Source organism: Haemaphysalis longicornis, unplaced genomic scaffold, assembly GCF_048455015.1.
Source record: "Haemaphysalis longicornis isolate Haplotype H1 unplaced genomic scaffold, Haemaphysalis longicornis Haplotype H1 scaffold_1, whole genome shotgun sequence".
Classification (NCBI taxonomy): domain Eukaryota; kingdom Metazoa; phylum Arthropoda; class Arachnida; order Ixodida; family Ixodidae; genus Haemaphysalis; species Haemaphysalis longicornis.
This window is the reverse complement of record NW_027526203.1, coordinates 385,865,551-385,884,748: the sequence shown is the minus strand read 5'-3', so window position 1 is coordinate 385,884,748 and position 19,198 is coordinate 385,865,551. Positions and strand designations below refer to the sequence as shown.

The 19,198-nt window shown below is 48.5% G+C and overlaps 1 protein-coding gene across 2 annotated transcripts in view; it reads left to right on the top strand.

The window, feature by feature from the left end:
- The window catches only part of LOC144155235 (uncharacterized), a 301,417-nt gene that overhangs the window by 224,936 nt on the left and 57,283 nt on the right, over positions 1-19,198 (top strand). For both annotated transcript variants that reach the window (XM_077686560.1, XM_077686561.1), the window contains exon 3: positions 2,635-2,704. In XM_077686560.1, the coding sequence (XP_077542686.1) occupies positions 2,635-2,704 (70 nt within the window). The remainder of the gene's footprint in view (positions 1-2,634; positions 2,705-19,198) is intronic.

Here is a 19,198-nt window from a genome sequence, read left to right as displayed (position 1 = left end):
TCTGGGCTTATCTCCGAGGCCCCCTTTTTCTCTCGCACGCCTTTTTATCCGGAACGGCGTCCATTTATATTTCCTCCGTGCGCTTCCTCGCGTGTCTGCCGAAGCCCGCGAGATCTCTTCCTTGCCACAGCTCGGTCAAGATCGCTTGAGGTTGCATTTTCATGACACACAGCAGCAAAACATCCACAGAAGCGGAGAGCGAGATAGAGCGTTCGGGTAAGCCACTGGACACGCCAGGTTCCGCAACGGACGCTGGGAGCAAAAAACAAAAGGAAACAGACAACAAAAAAAAGGCCCAACTGGATGCGTCTAGTGTTCGGAAAGCCCACACAGGGTCGTTCCTTAGAAGGATGGAATAGAGAAGTTGGTATCGGCGCGTGCTCCCGCCTCCAGGGCGCCGACTCTGTGCGTCGGTGGCCTTTTTTTGTCCGGATGCACGCCCGGATGACTGTGTGTATAGGGCGGATATTTCCGGAAATTTTGGGCCTGGGCGGAAGCGGTAGTAGCCGAGGGACTGGCCCAGTTATCGCGTGCGTGAAGCGGTCATGGTTATGGGTTCGTGAGTGGCGTTTAACTCGGGCTGCAACTGGACAGGAAGTCTGAGCTCAGCCAATTTGCGGTGCCGTACATTAAATACAGTGCAGCGCGGGATTTCGGGCAGCCTCAGAACCGAGTCTGACGGGAATGTCGCATTTTAAAGACGTGGCTAATACGCGGTGTCCAGTGCGGTTCATCATTAGACCCACGACTGGTTTTCGTTAATTAAGTAACGCTCGGAAGTACTTAGGTTGTAGCGCCTTAACTCCGATGAGTTCTTGATTCCGCAATACAACTGTCAACGAAAGTCACACAGAACATCATGTCTATAACAGTAAGGAAAGCATAAGAAAATTATTCGTACATCATTGCCGCGTAATAAGTGACGTTGTCAAAGGTATGAACGAAAAACAAAGCAGTTTGACAGATATTTCTCCACGAGACTCTGGGAGTAAAGCACAAACGGGGATAATTTTTCTCCAGTATGTACGTATGTACGTATGTATGTATGTATGTATGTATGTATGTATGTATGTATGTATGTATGTATGTATGTATGTATGTATGTATGTATGTATGTATGTATGTATGTATGTATGTATGTATGTATGTATATGTGTGTGCGTACTGCTTAGCTGTGCTGTTGAGTCATAATAATAGAAAAAAGGTTCATAACTATCCAAGAATCTTTTCAACTTCGACGCTCCAGCGTTATATCACCATGCGCCGGCTGCACTGCGGTCTTCTGACTCCGTTAATTGTGTTCAACGCCACGTAACGCTCCATGTTTTTTACTCGTGCTTAGCCCATGCACGTACCGTGTCCCGGCTGCTGAGCCTCGAACCGAGGGCGGGGGAAAGAGGAGATGCAGTAATCCCCACGCCCAAGTGATTTATTTCCCGTCTGGGGGTCTCGAAGCTGGATGGTAAAATATGCAGGAACTGGCGCTCCTTGTCACCGCCCTTTGTCTATGGGGAAAATTGAAGAAGGCAGGGAGCCTCCGCTCCTTAAATCCCCTGCCACCCAGCTGCAGCCGCTAAATGCAGCGCAAGTTAGTTACGTCGCGTTCCACTACAAGACAAACAAGCACTCTCACCTTCGTCGAAATTCCAAAATCAAACAATAACCCGTTCAGTATTTTGAATCTCATTTATTCAAACAAAAAAATGCGGTGCTTTGAAGCTGGCGCCAAGAGAAATGTGTTGGAGAACGACATAAAATTAAAGGAACGCCCGGCAGAAACCAGGGCGTAAGGGCTGGCCCTCAGCCAAATAAAGCCGACAAGCAAAGGCAGGTTTCTTTGGCTCTCTCGTAAAACGCCATCTTCATTAACTTTGAAACGCGGCGTAGTTGGCAGTCTTTATATTTAATAACGCCTGTTTTCGCGCCATTTCCAGCCAGCAAAACATGAAGGCTGCATGCATATTCTTGTTCCCCCTCATTCTGCCTGTGCATGTCTTGTGCTGGCGCTTCCTTTGTGATGTCCGCAGATCGTTCCTGGTTGTGTAATGTTCCTCGTTGAGTACCCCCCCCCTCCCCCCGCACCTCTAAAGGCTTCACAAGCTGTCGCAAAGCGCTGTCGTTATTACTGTTTGCTCTTGTCGCGTGTAACTGAAAGCAGGAGCATAGCCTCACCTCTGGACGAGGGATTATAGCTGGTAATTATTGTTTCACGCACTCTGCCTGTGTACTCATTCCCCCATTCAATTTTTCCCTTCTCTTCCTTCTTTCCCCATCCCTGATCCTCCTCCTTTTTTATTCTTATTCTTCTTCCAGCTCTTTCACGTGAGACCTTTTTCTCATCGCGTCTTTTTCTCCTCGCTTCCAACGCGCTTCTCCCGACGTCTTTCAGGCGTTGCCCCAATCCTCCCCAAAATAATGTCCTTTCCACTTTTTCCTCTTTTTTTTTACTCTTGCAAAATCACAACGCCCCACAGCTGCACTGTTTTTTGCATCGTGTTCTCCTGGCACACTTTTTTAAACCTTTTTTTTTTGTCAGAGAGTGACTCACAGTGTTTGCCGACGGCGTTCTTTCTTTTTTCTTTTTTCTCTTCTTTTTGTTCCCAACTCCTCCTTTCTTGCTTTTTCTTTTTGCAGACGTTAACATGGTTTCTGAGCCCAAGCCTCACCAGGTTAACCGCAAAAGGCAGAACCTTGCACCGGACCCGTAAGTCTTGTTAACACCTTCACTGATCACTACTCAAGCTTGTTCATTTTGTATTTCTCTTGCCCGCGAGATAAGCAGCGTACCGCGGACAGGAGGAATGGAAAGCGACGCAAAACAGCTAACTATTCTCCTAAAATCAGACTTGTTCGCGGCATTTTCTATCTGTTTCTATTTGCTTTAAAGCCGATATAAAGGGGTTTCATTTGATTCGGCATTTTTTTCTCTTTAAAGGAACCCTGCAACACCTATTTCAACGTTTTTCGAAATCTTAAATGCCCGCAAAACTTAGTCACCCAACACACCCAATACTTAGATTAGGGGGTCGCAAAGTACCTCAGCCAGAAATTACTGCTCTATGCCCATCAGATAACTTGTAAACTTGCTCAAAATATTTTTCTCTCTTTCCCGGTCTTGACGTTCTGGGACGGCTCGAATTACGTCACTAAGGCCATGTAGCGGCTGTTGGCCGGTTTTCCTTCAGTTGCAGCAATGAACGCTTTTCGATAGCAACTTTAAAAAAAAGCAACAAAAGCAAAGCAGAAATGGAAGGCTGCGACGAGCAAATCACGCAGTGCCTCTCCGTGCTGGCGGTAACTAAAGCTTTCGCAGTGGTTCCAGACGCGAAGGAAAGAGTGAAAGCGCTTATCGAAAGGGTTGTAGGGTCCCTTTAACTGCAGGAGTGTTGTAAGCTGGGCTAGTTAGTTTTCGTGCTGTTACCCGCAATGGAACAGTCCCTTTAACCTCTAAGGCAATCCTGTAGTTCAGCTTCACTGCAATGCATTCGAGTGACCATTTCATTCTTACAACATAGCCAACTGAGCGCATGGCAGCAATGTGCATCGTTTTTATTTTTCAAAATGTGGTTAGCGCACTGGCACTGCGCAGTGCAGAACTTCATGCTTTCATTGTGTGATGCCCCTTCGCAGACCAAACTTATCACCGAAATCTTATGCTCGACGTCTCCATTCGGCAAGATCTTATTGTTGTGTGCATGGGCTTGTCAACAGCACAATTGCGCAATCGAGCGAAATTTCTTCCTTGCACACGAGATGTGCAAGAAAGAGGAAAATGGAGGCCGTTTTACCGGTTATTTTACCGGTTATTTTCAACGAAAAGTTGAAAAGTCACACATAAGACATCTTCATCAGAGTAAGGTTAGAGATTTAGATCATATTACTGCCATACAGACTTAGATAACATTTCTCATATACCTTCACGGCAAACGGGGCAGAGGGAGAAAGAAAGATGTTTCGAAAGGGGGTTATACCCTGATGACGCCAAGTTCCCTTACGTATGTAAACGTCCTTGTTTTTGTTCCCGTGCTTCCGACGTCTGACTTTTCACTCATTTTATATATATATATATATATATATATATATATATATATATATATATATATATATATATATATATATATATATATATATATGTATCAGACAGAAATAACAGTGGGCAGTCAAGAAAACCTCGGAAAGAAACGGGGAGGATGTGGTAGATCATTGAAACAGATAAAGAATTTGGAAAGAAAGAAAGAAAGTGGAGAAAAAATGCCCGGTGGTATTTTTGTATATATATATATATAGAGAGAGAGAGATAGATAGATAGATATATATACAGACAGACAGACATACAGAAATAGGGGTATAGGTCATTTATTCTTCTGGAAACAGATATAGATTTTTAAAGTAGAAAGAAAGTGCCGAGAAACATGCCCGCAGGTTGGGATCCAAACTCACGACCTCCAGAATACGGGAAAGAGCCCAGAAGGTCCATTCCGATCTGTTGGTAGGGCCTCGATAAGACGGCGATTGGTTGCAGAAATCCGGCGGGCCTCGTCGGCGGCGTTTTTCGTTGCTGGCAGGCGGCGGCAGCTGCTGGAAGTCGCGACCGACAACGGATGTAAGGCCGAGCCAATAGTACTTCGTCTGATTTTTCCAATAGTGTGTGCTGTGCAGAGATGTGCGGAAGACGGGCCGTCGGGACACGCTTCCATAATTTCGTCACGAAGGTCTGCAGAGATGACAAGAAGATAATTCATTCTCGTTCCGGGGTTGAAATTTTTCTTCAGGAGGACAGAATTTTTTAGGCTGAATGCTGGTTGCGTTTGCAGGCCCTAGGCACGGCGACACTGCGTCCTTCGAGGTAGTCGACCATGAGGCGTAACTCGGGGTCGGCACCTGCTGGGCGGGTAGGTGGCGCTCTCCGTCACGACTCCGAAGAACGCGCGGTCTTCATCGGAGAGAGCTTTTAACGACAAGTAACGCTTCAAACACGTGGTAAAGTGGACATTGTATTCGAAAGTATTTATTTGCACAGCCAACAACAACAACAAAAAGTTTTACCCGCCTGAGAGACGCACTATCTGAGGTGTGGTGCTGATTCCAAGGGCGCGGGTTCGATTTCGGTTCCTGTAGTTGTTTTTCTCGTGAGAGCTCTTTTTTCAAGCTCGTCTGTCAAGATTTCGACGCACCACAAAGGTCCCTAGACAGTCTAAATTAATTTGTATATCTCCACTACGGTTAGCCCATAGCCCTGAGGTGGAGTTTTGACGCATAAAACCGCCAGAAAAGCAACAATTTCAGGGAAATTCCCACCCAATTCCTTTTTAAGTGCTGTATGCGGCTAATCGCAGCCCTATGCGCCTTAAGAAAGTGAATGACACGACGGGCAGCGATTTTTTAATGAAGTTGTCAACGAATGACAGCTTGACATGCTGGAATGGGCTGCCAATAAACTCTCTCGTGTGGTGCTTTTACTTGGGGCTATCAAGCACGCTTGGTGTTCTGCTTGCTAGTGGCATAGCGACAGTCACTGATTGGCCATGCATGGTTCCACCTGCTTTATCGTCCGCGACCTTTCACCCCATTTTTATCTCTTTTCAAAACTGATAATTACCCTCAAAGCCTAAATTTCAGTCTCCGTAGAATTAATTCACTGAGCATATTTTGGCGAAATTAGTATTCTGCGCCTATTTGCATTCTGCGCCCATTTCGTAATATATTAGGGCGCAGAATTAATTGCCTTAACTGGGTACGCTTCTGCTATGCATGGCGCATCAAGTTATCGACCTTTGCTTTTCTTATGGAGGCAAAAAGCAAAAATGGCCGTGTGTTCGAGATTTTAGTGCTCGTTAAAGATCCCTAGGTGGTCAAAATTAATCTGGAGCCCTCCACTACGGCGCGCCTCATCACCTGTGAAGCGTCGGCGCGGTAAACCCCACAGTCGATCAAGTTATCGTCTTTGTATTCAAGCGAATCTGTTGGTCTAATTGGTGCATAATGGAGCTCTTATGAAGAAAAAACAGCTCAAACCAAAGACTGGGCTCAGAGAGAGAGAGAGATAAACACAGAAGACACTAAGTTCCGACTAACTCCTTCGGAGTTTCGTTTTTCTCTGCCGGTGTGTGCAATTTGGACGAACAATGGGCACACAAAAAAAAACGTTATGCCCATTCGTTGCTAGAATTTCTTGATATTGTTCTTGTTTGTGCAAAGCTTTTCTTTTCTGCTTTATAATGGCAAACGCCTTTCTTATGGACGCTTCGCGACATTCACGGCAGATATTCCTGTATTTGTCATTTTATGAGAGGACGGCAAACCTGCTTCGTCACTGTGTGGGCATCCCAGGTGACCCTGAAGTACTTGGCGTCTGTGGCGTCCGGATAGCAGACACGCAAAAATGGTTGCGGAGAAAAGAGGCGCCACAACAGAATGCAGCGTGCCTCAACCTCGGAACTTATGCAGTAAATGGCGACACAATACGCCGCAAGGCACGAATAATACGGATGCGTTCTGCTATTGAAACACCTTCTCAACGCGCCGCCCACCTGGAAAGTGTTCGCGTAGCGATGGGTCGTCGTTTACGAAACAGCACAGAGAAATGCGAGGCTCTTCGCATTGTTGGTTATGCGCGTGGTTCTGCTTTGCTCCTGCATTTGCCGTTTGCGTTACTCGTAACGGTTTCTCTAAAAGCACCCTCATATTGTTCGCCCGAAAGGACTCCCTCCGTGTCCATTGATGTGTAGAGCATAGTGCAATAACGATATTCCAGCAGTTGCGTGTGAGGGGGGCCGCACCGTAGCTCACATTGCATCTCTTTTAGGCGCGAATATGACGAGTAGGTATTTTTTTTAAATCTCACAGCGACTTTCTTTATGACAAAAAAAAAAATTAGTGCAGCTTGCACTATGGTGCTAGGGTGGAGAAACGGCAGAGCTGGCGGCCCCTCTCCCTTCGTCGGAGACCTAGCTGTTGCAGCACACATGGATTTCAGAACTTACCCCTGGAAGTTCTGCATGACTGGCAGGCAGGGATTGTTTTGTCCGCAGGCTTTCACATCTCTCCCAAAGTGAACCGTGTTAGCACGGGCTAGAACCGGCGGCAACCGGCTTAGCGAACTCGGCGTCTGTAGCGCGAGCTTTTCTGCGCTTCTTACTTGAGGCACGAACGCACGTGAACTGGGGAGGAGCAGAGCACGCGAGAGATAACGCCATGACCACTGGACAGAGTGATCTCGAAGGTCGAGTTGGACGACCTTCGCCGGGCGCTCCTCACAAGGTGCGCGCTCACGGTGCGGTCGGTGTTCTTTCTTAACATTTTTTTTTTGCGAACGCCACCTAGACAAGCTGAAGCTTAAACAGCTCTACTATGAATAAAAAAACTGTAGCAGCTGTATGAAGCCTCCCCTTTTACTTGGTTTGTAAGAGCGTACCGTCCCTGTGATGCAATACAAAACGTTGACGCAGCTGAAAACAGATTTAGCATGTTTTAATCCGCAGCATTCCTTGGCTAGTAACACTGTGTTTTCCGGGGGATTAACACAAATTTCAGTCGCCGTTTTTATGGATGCGAAAAACCCCTAGCACCATCGCTGCGCCAGTGCGCGCATGTTTAGGATTTGCGTTAATCTGTTAGCATTAAAATTGATTCGGTAGTGGTGAATACCGGACGGAAAATCCCGTGCTTAAAGGAGCCATTAAGAGAAAATACAACTTCGTTTAATTTGAGAGAACTAGGATTCAGTATCTCACTCAGCTTCATTACAGCCACAAAAGATGTTTTTTTAACGAAAAAAAGGCAAGAAGTATTTAAAAACTTTCAAATTTTGTGGCACAGTGGCGTGTTATGAGCAAGAATGACGCCATACGGGCCAACAATAAAACATAATTTTCAGTGCGTTAACTGCACGTTAGCATTCAAGTGATGCGGTCAAATGGAACTGGAGGCCCCATTACAGACGTCCAGTCATGTGTCGTTGAGACAGGCCAGTTAGGCGGCCGCCAATCGCAAAAATGAGGTTCCGTGACGTCATAGAAAAGTCGCGGGAAATTGGCTAGGGGGTCGCGACTGCTTCACACGTTTTCTTTCATATTTCCGTTATTTGTTCGAAGATTGCGATGATATTGGTATCATTGTTATTGGGACTAAGCAGTCTTTCTAATAAACCTGACTTGTCGTTTGTCTTCGTGGCTCCTTTAAGAGCCCAGTGTTTAACCCATTAGGCCACGGGGACAGGCGTGGCTAGGGATGGACAAGGGAGAGTAAGAGAGAGCAGGAGAACGAGTTTTTTATAACTATTATGTCATCTTTTTTAAGGCCGCGGGAATGATACCCGCGTTGTTACAATAGACGAACGCCGGGTGTTGGGCTATAGACCTTGAAAGTGACTCGATACTTCCACGAAACAACAGACTTTCCGAATCCGAAATGCTAAGAGAAAACGCCTTTAAGATAAATGAATTTTAATAAGGCGTTTCCTACAAGAACAAGAAAGACAACAGGTGCAGTGGCGTCGTGACAGATGCCGCTATTACCGCCTTCGAGCCGGTTTAGAGGGGTGCTGGCACCAATTTTTGGGGTTAATATTATGATGGCACCATAATCTATTGATGCAGGCCAACCTGTTTCCCCGTTTTAGTGTCCCTTTAACTGCCGATGCGTATGATGTGCCTATTTTCTTTTAAAACTCAGAAAAACGATATAAATAGATTTAGGTGACTGTTTGGGCGTAAAAATTAAATTCACCTTATTCCACTGAACTTGCTAACCTCTTCGCCCTTTTGAGCGCTCCTTTCGTGCCTCTATTAATTTCTTGCTGTTTAAAGACGATGAAGACAAAACGGAAGTTTGCTTCATGAAAAAGGTGGATTTGACCCAATAACAATGATACCATTTTGTCGCAAACTTCCAACAAATAATTTCCAATTTAAGGGAAACAGATGAAACAATGGCGACTCCCCGACCCCTTTCTCTCCCAGTCTTCATGATGCTACAGGGACTCGTTTATGTGATTGGCGGCCACCGACACAAGCATGCCAAGAAAAGTGGCTGCCAGATTTTAGTGATGCACCTAGTTTCGTTTGATCATATGCTTTAATGCTAACGTGGTCAGCAACACACTGAAGCTCTGTTCTGAGTATTTTTCAAATTACATCACGGCTCACGTCTGGTAGCGCGTAATTCAAAATTTTCCAATATATTTTGTTACGTTTTTAACAGCGAACTTGTTGTTACTGTCCGTAATTCCCCCGTTGGAAAAAAAATCTTCCCAGCGCATACCCACTTAGGTAGGTTGGCCAAGATTAGCCAAAAAAAAAAAAAAAAAAACACGCTCCAGCGTTCGCCGCAATCGTGACACCACTTGCTCGGAACGAGAAAGACACGTCATATCGTACGCCCTTCGTTGGTTCGTCCTCGTGTCGTCGTGCGCATGTGCACGTTACCGTAGAAGAGCCTTAGCGCGCGGCCATGCCTAAAAGACACCTTGCTTGCGAGAGGTCATTGCGGCTGCCGCATTCTCTAGAAGAGATTATGGATAATTGTAGAACATGGCTACGAGTGTGCCACTCCGTCCCGAGGCGACTTGCAGATCCCGCCACCGCTGCCTCGAGTCGATGACGAAGAGCTGGTGGAAGTCTGCCATGCTTAGGAGGACTTATCCGCCACTCATCGCGAATAATACGACGACCTCTTCGATGCATATGACGACGATTACTAGCGCTGCAACTATGCAAATAAACAATGATACTGAAACTTAACTATGTGTCCGGCAATGCTCACCTCCAACAGCTCCGCTATTCCAAGTCTTGCGCGTGAGTGAAAACTTCTCTGGATTTTCCTGTTAAAAAACTACGCCTTTTGGGACCGGGAAGAGTTTAGTGAGTTACCAAAGGCAAGTCCGTTCAAATTAAACAAGTTCGTTCTTTGTCGTCATGGCGCATCGAGGTCATCCTAGCGCCTCGTCTATGCGCGCCGCTCCCTCGTATGGTAGATGAAGTCCAAACAGCTGCAACATTATTACTTCGAAGAACGGTGGAACCCAGCCTTGAAGACGCGTACACGAGGAGAGAGTAGGACAACACACACGCTGGGACTAGCAACAGCTTAATGAATAAGTATGTACCGACAGGCCGACACCAGACTCTTTTGCAATATTACTTCTTTCTCTTTTCAAAAGGCTTGGCTTCGCAGTTTTACAGCAGCTATATCTCGCTCGTTTGATCGTAAATCTTGCTTTCCAAAGCAGCGAAGCAGGAAGTACGCGAGTATTCTGCCAGCGGAATTCGTTGCGGATATAGACGACCATACGATATTCAGTTGCAATATTGACTTCAATTTCGGCTACTCATGACGAAAAAGAGTGCTCGTATGAACAATACATTTTGCACACTTATAATACCGCTGGTTTTGCCGTACGAGTTTCGTCTGCTCGTTGGTAGCGTTCTTTTAAGAGAGGGACGGGTGGCATTGGCAGTCGGGAGGACTGTTTCTTGGCGGGAGGACGTACCGATGGAGGGGAGAAGAAAAAACGCGCACGCACGCACGCACACATGCACGCGCGCACGCATGCACACACACGCACATAGACATAAAAGATTGACAGCCTTAGCGCTAATGTGCACAAAGTAGGCTTCGGTGTGTTTCCACCGAAGCCTCTACGGACAGTCACCTGACACGGCTCAATAAGCTCTGAAAGCGCCAGGAGTCGGGCTGGTGCGAACAACGCAGGATCAGTGAAAAGGTAGAGCTGGTCACACACAAACAGCGATCGATTGTAAGTATTGGCGAGGCAGGTTCTAGCAAACAAAGTTTCTGCGCCCTTTGCCTCTGAGGCGCTGAAATGTTCTATTCTATGAAAAAAAAAAAAATCTTTTAAACTATGTCAGCGACTACGTTAACGTGAATGGCAGCAGGTATACGTTAACGACGTATGTCCTGGATGGTGTACATGGGACGGTTGTTATCCCCCCATACGAAAGAAACTTTCGCGCTTACCTGAAGCTTTATCAGATTTTCCTCAATTAAGGGCGTGTTTTTTGAGAGACTTTGGGCGCTGCTGTAAATATATCATTTTGTGCGCGATTTCTTTAGAGGAGAACGAGCTGCCGAATATTTTGCCGGTGGTTCTGTCTGTGGGCACGTGTGCAACGGTGCAGCGCCGCGTCATTAGCCGTCTTTCATGACTTCCATTGCGGCAGAGATGCTATGAATGGTGCGCTAACGAATGCACTTTGTGGCAGCTTTCTGCTGAGTGGCGCTGTACACATGTGGACATTTTCTAACAGGATTTCTGGGCTGTACGCTGTTCGAAGCAACATTACGTGGAGTCCTCACAACTCGTACCATAATTGCATTTCTCTGCTAGTCAGGAAGCGTTTCGTCTTAATTACACGCTAACTGCAACTATTTAGTGCGACTGCAACGCCTTCGTAGACACGCATTGAACGTTCTCTAAAACACATCTTTATTATCATAAACGCTGTTAAAACATGATTAATAAACGAGTTAATTCGTTTGAGGCGCACGCTGGATATGTCAGAGCCAAATAATTCGGCTCGATGCACCGCAGGTGGGCTAAAAAGGTTGTTCCCTCTTTCAAGTATACTTTATACTCTGCGCATGCCTCGTTGCTCTATATATCGTCACTCACTGAGCATCGCTGCCTTTAGCACGCTTCTTTTCAGACGCAGAACTGAAAACATTCGATAGCCGCTTTAAAATGCAGCGGAATAAAAACTACATGGAAATTAGAACGAAGAAAAGCTGTACCAATTATATGCTGTACCAAGCCAATTACGCAGTAGCAATTTGACCACACGGCCGAGTCTCCAGAACGTTGGGGTGTATCCCCCGTCGTGGATTACAACCCCGTCTCCGATTGAGAGTCGGCGTGGTGGATGTGAGGGCGCTTCGTGAGCGGACCGCAGAAGCAGCAGGTATTCCTTCCGCCATCTTTGCCATAGGTGCTTTGTGAACGTCTGTCGGTGCCTCCAGTGGCGTCTCAACTCGGAGCTTGGTGACGATGGCTCGAATGGCCCGAAGCTCTGGGGTACACACGTGTTCGGCTTGCCGAGCCAGAAGTGAGCCGGTGTTATGGGATGAGGTCCGTCGGCATCCGTGGACAGGTGCGTCAAGGGCCGGCTGTTTATAACCGCCTACACTTCGCACAACAGGGTCGCTAGTTGTTCAGCTGTAAGGGAGCGGCGTCCTAGGGTACGTCTCAGCGTCTCCTTTGTGATCCGAATCACTCATTCTCACCAACCGCCCCACCACGGTGCCTTCTCTACGTTGAATGTCCGAACAATGCGCTGCCCGCTGCAGAAATCTTGGAGGGTGGCGTCGGTGAGGGGATGGAGAGACTTCGCACTGTGTTTAAAAGCGGGGGCGTTGTCGGAGTATACTGTGGCAGGTATTCCGCGGCGAGAAATGAAGCGCCTGAAGGCGAGCAAGGAACTGGACGCTGTCATTCCCATCGTCAATTCCAGTTGTATAGTATACAGGGCTCGCGTGACGCCGCACGAGAATACAGTGACGTATGCTTTGACTTGGGATGGATCGTACGGCAGTACAGAGGACCGCTTAAGTCGACGCCCACAACGGGGAATGGGCTTGTTTCCGTTATACGGTCACGTGGTAATGGTGCCATCGGAGCTGTTTCAGCGTTGTTTCAGATGACAGCCTGAGTCTTCGGCACGGCAAGCACTAGCGGAGGGCTTTCTTCACAGTCTGGCGTCCTCTAATGAGCCGATACCTCTGGCGGATCTCCGTGAGCGTGGCTTCTGTTCCAGCGTGAAACAGGCGCTCGTGGGTTGCCAGAATAAGCAGCCGCGATAAATCGTGCTTTCCGGGCCGAACGACCGGATGCCGCACTTCGAAAGGAGACTGTAAGCATTGTAGTCGTCCGCCCACACGGATAACGCCTGTGGAGTCCAAAAAGGGCTGTAGACGAATCAATCTAGAATTCCCCACAAGCTGTCCGTTGGATAGAGCTTCCCGGTTTGGGGGGAATGCTTCCTGCTGTACCTGGAGGATCCAGTACAGTTCAGCTTCCTGAACTTCGTGAGCATGGCCCGGTCATCGACGGCTGCTGCTGTAAAATGTTATTTATGAATCGTCGAATCCAGGCCGTTACTCTAACTAGCCGGGTGTAGCGGCTATAATCCGAAATTTGGCATCGCGGTTCCGATGGCGAAAACCCCACCGGACAAGATGACGCTAAGGCTGGTGAAGGGTCGACGAGGTAAGCGACTTCCTGGGGCTGGTTCGATGGCCACAGGTTTTGTGGATGGGCGATCCAAGATGGTCCATGCCACCAAAGCTCTGAGGTTCTCAGCCCTGCGGCAGTTATCCTGCGTGTGTTGAGGTCGGCAGGATTTTCCTAGCTGGTGCAGTGGGCCCAGCTGTATCCTTTGGTCAGGCGCTGGATCTCTTCGACACGATTCCGGACGAAGGGTGGCCACTGGCTATGTTTTCCGAATATCTAATGCAGAGCGATCTGCGCGTCCGACCAGAAGAACACACATGTGGCTGATAGGCCAGGAACTCACTTTAGGTAGTCGTAAAGGCGTGCTGCGATGAGACAGGCAAGGAGCTCGAGACGAGGCAACGTCGTCGCCTTGATAGGGGCCACCCAACCCCTGCTGATCAGAAGATTTGCCTCAAAATTGTCACCATGCGCGGAGCGTCGGCGGAGGTAGACAGCTGTGCCATATACTCACGGGCTAGCGTCCGCTAAGAAGTGGATTTCGGTGGACTGCTCCTGGTAATCTTGCTCGTCTGACACGTTTCGTGGCAAACAAAGCTGTTGCAGCTCGGTTAGTTAGGAGCCCCATGCGTTCCAGGCGGCAAGTTGCTCACGTGGTAGAGAACTGTCCCATGGATACCGCAGCTTCCATAAATCTTGAAATATAATATTTGCCCTGACCGTGAATGGCGCCAAGAAGCCTAGCGGATCGTAGATTCTCGCAAATGCCTGTGGCAGGGTTCGCTTGGTGGTGGGCATGGTGTTGATAAACGCGGCCACGTTTTCTGTGCTTGCGAGCCGTGTATCCTCAGTGCGGTTCCAGGACGCACCGAGAACTTTCATTGTGGTCGCATCGCTACCTTCATTCTCAAATTTAAGCTTATCTCTTACGAACAAGTCCCTAAGGGAAGATATGTTGAAAGTCCATTTGCGGAGCTCCATTCCGGCCTCAGCCCTTGCTTCCGAATATATCTGATGGGCTCGGTTAACGTTGTCCATGCCAGTGATGAGGTCGTCGACATAGAAAGACTCTTGCAAGACGGCGGCGGTGTCCTGAAACTTTTGTGAGACTCGCAGATGATGGTGCAAAGTGACGGCAAGCAGGAAGGGACTCGAACTCGCGCTAAAATGAACCCGCGTCATTCCACATTTATTTTCCACATTTCGTTATTTCGCCCACATTTTGTTATTAGCTGGCGGCGGTTTCATTCAGAACTACAACTTTTATTTGGATGGTATGGTATTGCACGTATAAAAGAATATTTACATAGATTCAGAGTCACTTCAAGCTTCTGAAATAGTCAGAAGGGAAAAACAGCAGGTAATATAGGCGAATATTCTGAAGCCTTTCACCTTGTGTTATAATCCACATATCATTTACAAAATTACACGAAGTCCCCCGCTAGAAATTGTAGGCTAAATGCGAAAGCCGATATCCCATACACTGAGCCCCTTAAGGTAGGCTTCACTACTGTACTTAAATGCATCATTTGGAAACGTTTAGGGTAAATACAATGTGATAAGAAAGCATGAAAACGCCAGCGTTTTTTATTAAATACCGTCACAGCGCGTTAAACGGAGGTTTTTTAGGTCGGCTGCACTACACGTGCAACGTTAGGAATAGACTTCTAAGGATATAAAAGGTTTTAAAAGAAAACATTATGGCCGCAGAGACCATTAAGAATGTCATTTCCTTATACGGCGGCAAAAGTGCGGCACACCAAGTGCTGCAGACGGGCAGAGGCGGGCTTCCTTGTTGAGTACACATAGAAATGACTGCGCTTTTTAAATGGATACTGTAGTGATTTGTAAACATTGAGGGATTACTAGCGCAAATTGTCGTCCCGAGTCCACAGACCATGTTTCGACCCCTCTGAGTGTGTTTACGCGAATTTATTTAGTAGAAAAATTAATTCGAAAATGCTGTTCTCCTCTCTGCATCCTCGCCCATTTTTTGTGGCGTTTTCGTGTGATGTCAGGAGGAGCTGAGTTTGCTTGACTGCGCTACTGCACGGCGCACCGACCTTCCGGCAGAGTCAGTCGGCCCAGCGTTTAGTCCGTTGGCCGGCGACGGGTCGTCGCAATTCGTTCGCTCAGTTGAAACTAAGCCACGACACGTTTGGGAATGGACGAATGTGCGTTTCTTCTTTAGGTTGTTAGTTTGTACACTGTATCAAGCTCCAAGTCCAGGTCGCTCCACACAAGCGCTGCAGCACAAGCGCACATGAGACGCTTCGCTGACTGGTACGCTAGTAGGAAAATCTAAGGCTACTTGAAGGCGGGAGAAGTCAGCGAAGCCAATATAGGTACTATGGAAACAATATCAACGGAAACTTTTACCGTACAGCGTAAAACTAGGGAGCAGGAAGCACTTTTTTGCGCTGGGTGAACAAGCACAGCGGTCAGCAGCACGACTACGCATCTGCGAACGCTTTTCTTAAGATTGATTGATTGTGGGGTTTTAACGCGCCGACGCAACGAAGGTGATGAGGCGCGCCGTAGTAGAGGGCTCCGGATTAATTTTGACCACCTGGGGATCTTTAACGTGCGCCGAAATCTCGTACACACGGGCGTTTTTGCTTTTCGCCTCCATCAGAAAAGCGGCCGCCGCGGCCGGGAATCGAACCCGCGACCTCGTGCTCAGCAGCGCAACACCTTAGCCACTGAGCCACCGCGGCGGGTGCTTTTCTTAAGAAATACAATTGTTAGACGTGAGATGTGGAAATTTGGGGGACGCTTACTGCACGAGCGCTATACAACAGATAGTCACCTAAGCTGCTTAAAACGCTAAAACTAAATACAAGTGTAAACTGGTTATACATTATATACCTTATATTTCCGCTGTTGACAGCACTGGCCCGGGGCCGAGTGGTCTCGAGCGCTAGGTATAATATTTTACAAGTCGCAAGTTCGAATCCCCGAGGGTACGTTTTTTTTTGTAAGCTGATTTTTTCCGTTTTCGGCCGATGTTTTCTATACTGAGTCACCATTTTTGGGTTGTAACGCTCACTGCTCCACGAGCGAGTTCGCAGAACGCGCGCAGACTGACACTGACGCGCTAGCCAGTTCTCGTTGTCGTGCTGTTGCCACAAGCACCGACTGCTTGCGAGCAGTGGGCACAGGCCAGAATCAGCAGACCCTTGGCCTGGTGCGAACACGCTTTTTACGATACAGGCATGAGTGAGGCAAGCTCCAAATATGAAGGAAAAGCGCACGGCATTTGAGCATCTGCGGTGACGCGGAGGGCGTTCATCCACTGCGTAGGCCTCGGCAAGTGATTGCTACGATTCCAAGCCGTCCTGGGAGGCTTATCTTACGCATTTTACAGCCGACAACATGGCAGAAGCGCGGTAGGACGATTATTGAGATATCGAGAATGCCCATCAGATAACGTCGGATGTCAAGCATGTTGTTTTACAGAACCGAAACTGAAACTTGTTTGAATGCTAATTGTGGGCATCGTCCAAACACGGCGCACCTGCTCCCGTCGTCACAGCGTTTAGTTGAGAGAGAGAGAGAGAGAGAATCCACTTTATTGAAACTCTGGTTTTAGGGTGGGGGAGTGGCGGTGGCCCATAGGGCCGCCGCGACGTCGAGGGCACGACCGGTGACCAGTTCTTGGAGGTCGCGGTCCGAGCACCCCAGAGCCTGTTCCCAGAGGGTGGGGGAGGGTAGAGGTGGGAAAGGATCGCGCGGACATTCGCAGAGCGAGTGATAGAGCGTGTCCGGTGCGTCACACAAGGGGCAGTTGGAAGAGGAAAAGAGGTGAGGGTGCGTATGCATTAATAGAGTGCGGTGAGGAAACGAGTGAGTCTGAAGAAGGCGCCACATGTGGGCAGCCTCGGCGGTGAGGGAGGGGTGGGGAGGGGGAAGTTGTCTGCGAAGGAGGCGGTAATGTTGGGTGATGTCCCGGTATGTGAGCAGTACCGAATGGGACATCTCGGGAACGCCGGGTGTAGGTGTAAAAGAAGCGCCTGCCCGGTGTGTCAAAGCTCGGGCTTGGTGGTGGGCAGCCTCATTACCACCTATGCCGGTGTGGGCCGGGGTCCACAGCAGCGTCACGGGTTCGGAAGGGGGTCGAGTGCGAAGAATTTGGAGGGCCAGTGATGAAATGGTGCCCTTGAGGTAATTTCGGATGGCGGGTTGCGAATCTGATAATATAATGAGAGGGGTGGGTGTTTGGGTAAGAGCGAGGGCAATTGCCGCCTCCTCCGCGGTAACTGAGGTTTAGTTGACGCGGCCGCCGCAGACCGCGCATGGTAGTTTTTCTTCTTTCGAGCTTTATAGAATAATTACCGACTTGTCAACCGGATAAACGACGAAAAGTGTGTTCATTTGAGCCAATCTACGCAGTGCAAGCAAAAACGGGAGCTTGACAAATTCACTTCAGTGCCCCTTTAAATGCTTTTTCCGTGTAGCGGCGTTAACGGCAAGGGAAAGTGCGCAAAGTAAATATTACGTGACGGAAAACAAAAACCGCACTGCAGTGAGCGATGTAAAGCATTCTTTCGATTATGTTGACGAGCCAAGAATTCCCACCACCGACCAGAGAAGGTTGTTGTTGTTGTTGTTGAAAACGTTTATTAAGAAAAGAGGGGAAGGGAGTTGGGTTAAAAAGTGGAGCACTGGGTGCACCCATCCTATTCCGGTAGGCCGCAGGCTGTGGCTGCAGTCTTCGCCCGGAGAATCAGGGCTTCCTGTTCTTCGAGCTGGCTGCAGCGCAGCGACTGGCCGCAGCCTGTATTTTGTAGTTGATCGAGAATTGCGCTGTGGGACACGTTGTCGAACGCTCCTTTAATGTCCAACGTCAATATGGTGCTTGGATACGTCTTGCTGAGCTTATCGATTATATCTTCTTTCAGTTGCAGGTGAATATCTTGTGCTGATAGATGCGCCCGAAAGCCAAACATGGTGTGCGGGAGTTGTTCTGTATCGTTGGGCAGTTAGACGGCGTGCGACAAGGTACTCCAGTAGTTTGCCGGTACACGATGTTAGAGAGATTGGGCGTAGGTTGTCCAGGTTAACGGGCTTGTTTGGCTTGGGGAGTAGGCTGATGTCGGCATGCCGCCATTGGGGGGGGGGGGGGGGGGGGGTAGCGTGCCATTGGCCCATTGTTGATTGTAATATTCAAGGAGGGCGTCAATGTGGTCTTCGTTCAAATTGCGTGGCCCGGGGCGGTGTTGCGAGTGAGGCTGGATAGGGCCCGTGGAAGTTCGGTGCGGGTGAAAGGAGCGTCTAGGGCCTCGTTCGGGGTTCCCCTGTAATCCGGGTGCGGCGAAGGTGTTGTAGCCGTTGCGAGGAGTCGGTTTCGTAGCAAGGCCAGTAGGCTGTCGGGGGGTTGGGGATTGTTATGAATGAGTCGAGAGACTGTTTGGTTGGTGGCTGTTTTGGAGGTGGTGGTGCCCATGAGACCTCGGAGAATGTGCCATGCTCGTTTGGTCGTGAGCTCGCCGGCGAGTTGATCGCAAAATGTGCGCCAGTTTTGGTTTTGTAGTTGCTTCGCATAATCTAGAGCGGTTTTGGTAAGTTGTGCTATGCGACGTTTCAGGTTGCGATGCCAAATTTTAATTTCCAGACAAACGCGCGCGGTCGCTATATGTAATGAAACAAGTGGTAAAGCAGAGCACTTGTTCTAGCTCTCTTAATTCAGCTTTTACAGCGGCAGGTGCTTATTGCCGCGCCTCAGGGGATCATGCCGGGTTTCCTTTTTGCGAAGCGCCGTTGCTATGGTTACGAGGAAAGCGCGCACCTGCGCCGCGGGAGGGTGCGCCCTTTATTTCATGACCAAGATAAAGCGCGCTTGTGGAAGCATCTTTGGAGCAACACACGGGGACTGGTTGGTACTTCATTAGTTAGGTTCTTAAGTGCTCACTAAATACTGACGAAACACATTAAGAAAGGGTCGCACGCGCGGCGAAGTACTTCGTCCGGTGTGCGTCCCTTTCGTCTTGCTTCGCCTGTTTACTTAGCGAT